The following is a 6853-nucleotide window of genomic DNA, read 5'->3' on the forward strand; positions in this document are numbered from 1 at the left end:
ACATAACAACAACAACAATAATATAACTCGGTCACATATCCACATCACACCGGTTATATTAATCCACACGGATACATCATCAAAATTGCCACTCAGGCGTTCATATCCACACAGCACACATATACCGTAAAAACATACTTGATTAGCAAATATCATTTCACAAAAATACATTTATGAAAAATTCATTCAACCACTAACACACTCCTCCTTATCATAAAGCATACTCAAGGGTTCTCATAATACTTCAAACGGCGCGTAGAAACGACCTACGGTTCAAAAGATACAACAAAACGAAGTTTGGAAAAACAAAATTTCACACAGTCCGCTTGAGCTCCGCTCAGCGGACCCGGACAGAAAAATCACCAAACGAAAATACAGAACCTCCGCTCAGCGGACCCGGACAGGGATTTCCTACAAAAGAACCTCCGCTCAGCGGACCCCCCTCCGCTCAGCGGACCTGCGTAAACCCAGAAAAACCAGTCCTGTAACAGACCGTCTCAGCTCCCTCTAAAACATTCAAAACCCATTTAAACCTTCATCCCAACACCAATACAACACAAACATGCTATATATATACCTAATCCATGATTATCACATGGTTGGATCATCACATATTATCTTTGACCTATATTTCTTCATAAGCAAGAAAACATGGAGAAATGAAAAACAAACATGATCCATGGGAATATCTATCATCATAGCACACATACACACCACAAAATCAAGTTTATATCTTCAAAACTCACAAAACACACAATTTGCCATTGTTGAGCAAGCTTGGAAAAAAGGAAGAACAAGAACAAAACACACAAAACTACAAGAATCATACAATCAAGATAAACTATATTCATCCCCCTTACCTTGGTTGGATTCTTGGCTCTAGCTTGGTTTGGATTCTACAACTCTCTTCTTCTCTTTGTTTTTCTCCTCTTTCTGTTCTCTTCCCAAGTTCTCTTTCTTTCTTTCTATCTCAAAATATCTCATTTTCTCTCTATATCAAAATATCTCTTTCTATTTCTCTACTTCTCATTTTCCCCCACTCAACTTTCATAAATTCTAATTTTGGCCCAAATGTCACTAAACATTAATTCTAACCAATTAACACCCAAAACATAATAATTACACACATGGAAAGTAATAAGTAAAATATTAACATAATTAATATTTACCGACTGACTCGACTCGAAAACGGTAAAATTAGGAAAATGTAGCAAACATCACAATTAATCAGAAAAACACATTTACGGGCGTTACATGATACGTCAAACTGGTCGTTACATTCAGAGAAAAGGAAACAACAAAACAAGTCAAGACTTGCTTCCTAGTCATAGATTTCCCGTCCCAGCAAAACTGCATCCTGGGTAGGCGAACTCTAGCCAAACTGAGCGTCGTGTCTTCTAGAGTTCATCTTAAGATGAAGTACTACACCAGTAGAGGCCGTGTAGTCACCGTGCATGGTGATATCGAAGCTGCAAGAAGATGCTTTCACTACAAAAAAATTAGGGTTTTACGACACAAAAATTGTGACAGTTACTTGATAGATGTCGTAACTCTAATATAGAGACGTATGTCACGACGGTATACACCTACCATCCTAACATTTTAAAAAAATTATTAAATATAACGACGGTTATACAACTGTCGCCCTAGAAATCAGTTCACGACGGTTTAAAAGCTGCCCTAAATTATATGTTACGATGGTACATTAATTGTCTCCCACCAAACCAAATAACACACATCCCGCTCCATGAGAAACTCATCAAAGTTCACGACAGTGAACCAACCGTCGTGCCCACTTACTTAAGAATTATCAAACTTTACGACAGTGAACCTACCGTCGCCCACAATAACAAGTTAATTATCAAAGGGCATGACGGTGAACCTACCATTTCCACCCCATATCCTTCACACGCGAATAAAAAATTCGCGACAGTGATTTCACCCGTCGTCATCTTTAAATGCATAACAATTATTCTCTATTAACTTTTATTAATATTTAAATTTAATAATATATAATATAATTATAAACAATAATTATATCATATATAGATATAGATATAAATATATGTATGAAATTAGAAAAGAAACAAACCAAGCGTTTGGGCTTGAGTGGCAAACGAGTCTATGTGAAGGACGACATTCAGGGAATACCGAGTTCGATGGCCAGTGCACGAGCCGGATTAGTTGATCTACTAAGTAGGTCTTCATGTTTATTTTTCTATTGTTGTTGTTTTGGCTTTTTTACTTGCATTTCACAGAAATGATTTTGGTTGTTTGGGTTTTGAATAAAAATTGTGAGTTTGTTCCAGTGTTCTCACACAGCGACACTATAGTGCTACGTAACAATGGAATTTGATCAAATTATTATTGGGCTGCATTAGAATTGAACATTTTGAAAATTCATTCGCATTAATAAAGTAATGGTGTAAAATGCTTGGAATCAGACTTCGTCTATGCTCGTAATTGGATTATGTGATTCTACCATTACAGCTATCATAGCAAATGTAGCCAAGTGCAGTAATTTATCAATATTTCTTATAATTTGATTGAACATGCTTATGTTTAGGATAAGAAATTGCATTCATATCTAAGATACTCTAGTTTTTAAATGATAATCAAGTTTTTATATGATAACAGGTTTTGTTCTATTGTTGATTATTGGTCTTATTTGTAAAATGAACTCATGGAGAACTTTGGGACAACAATGGGAAAAGTACGTATTGCAATGAATCAATATCACTCTATGGTTTGCACTTTATAGTTATTTATTTAAGGTTTCACATTTTGGTTAAAAGATTCTTTGAAAGAAGGAAACATCGGTAAATACAAGGATTACATAATTTGACAATATGCTAATTTTTCTACCTTCTCAATGTGTATAATACTTTCTCATTTAGCCATTGTCTTGGAATCTGTTGCCGGTGGTAACCTCTTCGAGAGGATGTGCACTGCTAGCTAATTTAGTGACGAGGATATGCAGTATGTAACAAATAATTCTTAGAAGTGAACTTCCCATAGAGCTAATTCATTTTACCCATTGTTTACTCGGTTTATAATTTCTTTTTAATCATAGTATGAATATGTAATATAATTATACGAATCCGCGAGTTGAGAAAGCTGGTGAGAATTTGGTTTCCCCTTCTAATTCTCTCTGTGTATCACGTTAGTTAAGTGGAGAATAATACTGGCTAAGGTTCTGTTGATACATACATCAATTATGCATTTGTGCTACCAATTATGTTTTTTCCAGAACTAAAAAAATAACTAAATCCCTATTTATACAAAATAATCCTAACTAACTAACTAACTCCCTAACTAATTCTGTGATATTTATATCCTAACATGTTATGCTCTTATGTATTAATTTTGTCAGAGTTGTTGTGAAGAGATCAAACAAGTGAAGTCCAATTGTGATGGCTAGATCATAGCAGAGGAAGTCGTTGTAGCTTAATGTGAGGAGTCCATGCTCAGGAAAGTTAAATTTAAATTTTGAGACTCCTTTTGCTATTATATCTGAAATAATTCTTAAGAATATTTTGATTTTATATGAGCCAATATAATATTATTCACATCTTAAAGATCTTCTTATAATGAACATATCACTACCACAAGTGTCATTTTATTTTAGTGGTAAATACTAAATACAATAGAATGCTCTATCTTTTCTACAATACTAAGTACTTTATACACTCTTATCTAATTATTTGAAATTCAGAAACATGTTGACAGAAAATTGAAATATTGCTATTAATTTAAGGGTTAAATGCAATTCACCCCCCTGCCATTAGGGCGAGTTTCGGGTTTGCCCCCCTGAATTTTTTTTTTTAAGACACCCCTATAAAAGTGTAATGCCAAATTTACCACACCCTTTTACTCCACATGCTGACTGGGCTTTGACTGAAAGGCTGATGTGGCAAATGATTAAGGTCTTATTATTATTAGTTGGCATAAATCCTTCAAGGGTTGGTCTCTCGAACTGTTCCTCATCACTACCATTTATTCCCTTGAAATTTGTAGCTGCAGCTGCCATGTTTTCTCCAGCAAGTGTGTGATAAGCTTTCTCTAATATACTCTGCATGTACTTTCCTTGAGCCTCAATCCTCAATTGAAAATGCTTTTGAACCTGCCACAGATAAAAATTAAGCACTTCCAATATTTGATCCACATGTATTTTTTTCTCAGTGCAGTTGCATTTCAATGCCAAAGTAAACTTTAAACTCTCAACAGTTTATCAGAGGTTCAATAACATGTTGTATTGTATTAACTTATTAAATATTACAGGTAGAATTACATGAATAAGTTAAAATAACATGTCATACAACACATGTCCTGAGTCCTGACCAATAAATGAAAAAATATTCCAGCAGACTCCTCAGAAATACCTAGTGATTCTGAACATCAGAAGTAAGCATCCAAGAAATTGAAATTCAAAGAAAATCTGCAACACATAGAGTTAGCTTGAACTTCAATGATCAAACTGCAATCTGTTCAGGGACTTGTAATTGTTGTTGAAGTGATTCTTCAAAGTGATGAGGGGTCCCTAATGATGGGTGATAGCGTCCCGCAGTCGTAGAAGATGTTCCGGGGCTGTATAATATGGCATGGATATCCCTGGCATTGGAAGGAGTTGGTTCAGACAGTGGATGGTGTTACCCTAACCATTTTTTCAATCACTTTCTATGTCTGACTCATCACGTCTTGAAGTTTTTCGAGCTGTTCTAGCGCCAATCATTATATTTGCCAATTCTTGAATAGAACATGATGTAATCTGTCTCATCTTATTCGCAAGAATTTCAATGTTATCCAAGAATTTCATTATAAAAGCCCAAGAATTTCAATGCACATTATCTGCGTCACAGTATGCACGAATGAATATCGAGTAAGTAAACGCATCTGGCCCAACACTCTTTGACAACACATCGTTAAAAAAATCCATAGCTTTATCCACATGGCCTCCCTTACAAAGGGCATCTAACATATTATTATAAGCAAGCAAATCCACGTCACATCCTTGCTCAAGCATTTCTTCAAACAGCTCACGGGCCTTCCCTGAATCACCAACCTTACCCCATCCAGAAATCAGAATGCTGTATGTTTTAGCTGTTAACGAGAACCGGCTCTTGATTTGATCGAAAAACTTTTGAGCCTGCATGACATGTTTCTTTTTGCATAAAGTGAACAAAAGCAAATCAAAATCAATAATACTAGCCTTATTCCAAATTCCTCCATTCTAACAAAATACCGAATAGCACCGTCCGGCAAATCAGCTCGGCTAAACGCAGTGAAAACGATCCAGAAAATTTCATTAGTGATTTCACAACTAGAAGACTCTCTCATTTCCAAAAGAAAATCCCAAAGTATGGCAAATTGTTTAGACCTTCCTAAGATTTCTACCAAAATATGGAAGCTTTCGACACTGTGTTCAAATGATTAAAAGAAGTTAAGAGTATAAATAGTTTGTGATCATACCTGAAGTAGAATTAATCTGCTAATAAAACATAGATACAAACTGCTAATTGTATTGTTAGAAAAAGTAGAATTAAAGACAATTTAAAAGAACAGGGGTTCATGGAGTTCGACATATATAATTTGCACCACATGAAATAAAAGAACATAAGGAAAAGATGAGTACTATCTGGTCCTCCAAGCGGAGCAACAACATCGATGAAGCGTTCATGGAGTTCGACAGTCCAACGAAGCCGTGGCTTTGGATCAGTGGTGAGGACAAGGCCAGAATCACCTTGAACACACATGGGTTTATTTTGAAGAAGATAACACAATCAGCAATTAATCATTTTCCACGTCAGCCTTTCAGTCAAAGCCCAGTCAGCATGTGGAGTAAAAGGGTGTGGTGAATTTGACTTTACACTTTTATAAGGGTGTCTTCTTAAAAAAAAAAAGTTCAGGAGGGCAAACCCGAAACTCGCCCTAATGGCAGGGGGTGAATTACATTTAACCCTTAATTTAATTGTGAGTATTTAAATTGTGTGATGTTTTTTTTATATTAGTTGATTAGATTTCTTGGAGGACTTGTCTTTGCTCATTTTTTTATATCTTGTTCTTCCTGTCTTTTTTTAGGTCATATATGGAGTGCGTGATATAAAGGCCTTGCATGCAACACTATTGGACATGTCGATAGACAAGTTTGGGTGTTTCAATTGAAGCCTTTGATTCACAAATCGTGATTTCTTAATCAGTTGATGTAACTACTGTAGCTAGGCCCTAATAAAAAATTCAATGAATTATATTGTGATATGAAATATGAGCTCATATGGAGAAAATGAGAGAAAGTTTCAATGTTTCAATTAAGTTCACTACAAGAAAATTTACAACTAGCTACGACCAAAACCGTAGCTAATTTGAAGTAAGTCTCTATCAAACAGAGTTAGTTGGAGATTAAAGACGGATTAGCTACCATATATGCCGTAGCTTGAATTGAGTGGCTTGACTGAAATTTCCTAGCAAAATTCAAACTAATTTTCTTATAATTCATAGCTAAATAACAACTAAAATGTAGCAAACTACAAGTCTTATTTTTATGTTTCCAAACTATTCAGCTATTATATTACCACAAAAATATCATAGCAAATCTCAAGCTAAATTAGATTAAATTAGATTTTTAATTTTCTAATCAAAACCCAATTAGGCTATAAATTATAAAAAAATATTTGTCTCAAACAATTTTTGATGATATTGTAATTGTCGATAATTAAGCATTGATTTAAATAAAAAATTAAAATTATTCATATTTTTTATTAAGCATTCATTTAAACTTATACTTAATTATTAGAATGAGAACATGCCTTAAAAGCAATTTCATATTTATATATCTTCATTGACTAATCCATTCTGA

The 6853-nt window shown here is 34.5% G+C and overlaps 1 protein-coding gene across 1 annotated transcript; it reads right to left on the bottom strand.

Annotated features, from left to right (window-relative positions):
* Nucleotides 1–3305: 3305 nt before the first annotated feature.
* On the bottom strand, nucleotides 3306–6816 carry LOC131634737 (pentatricopeptide repeat-containing protein At5g12100, mitochondrial-like). Its single transcript, XM_058905362.1, has 3 exons — nucleotides 5490–6816; nucleotides 4844–5230; nucleotides 3306–4210 (listed from the first exon to the last, which is right to left on the bottom strand). The coding sequence occupies exons 1-3, from the start codon at nucleotides 5751–5753 to the stop codon at nucleotides 3836–3838; spliced, it is 1026 nt and encodes a 341-aa protein (XP_058761345.1). The 5' UTR covers nucleotides 5754–6816; the 3' UTR covers nucleotides 3306–3835.
* Nucleotides 6817–6853: the final 37 nt, after the last annotated feature.

The sequence above is a fragment of the Vicia villosa genome, unplaced genomic scaffold, assembly GCF_029867415.1.
Source record: "Vicia villosa cultivar HV-30 ecotype Madison, WI unplaced genomic scaffold, Vvil1.0 ctg.001343F_1_1_3, whole genome shotgun sequence".
In the NCBI taxonomy this organism is placed as follows: Eukaryota; Viridiplantae; Streptophyta; class Magnoliopsida; order Fabales; family Fabaceae; genus Vicia; species Vicia villosa.

Coding starts and splice junctions, on each gene's coding strand:
- LOC131634737 (XM_058905362.1), bottom strand. CDS start 5,753: ATGTGTGTTCAAGGTGATTCTGGCCTTGTCCTCACCACTGATCCAAAG. Junction 5,231..5,489: donor TTTGTATCTATGTTTTATTA/GCAGATTAATTC, acceptor GTATTTTGTTAG/AATGGAGGAATTTGGAATAA. Junction 4,211..4,843: donor CATACTGTGACGCAGATAAT/GTGCATTGAAAT, acceptor GAGAGTTTAAAG/TTTACTTTGGCATTGAAATG.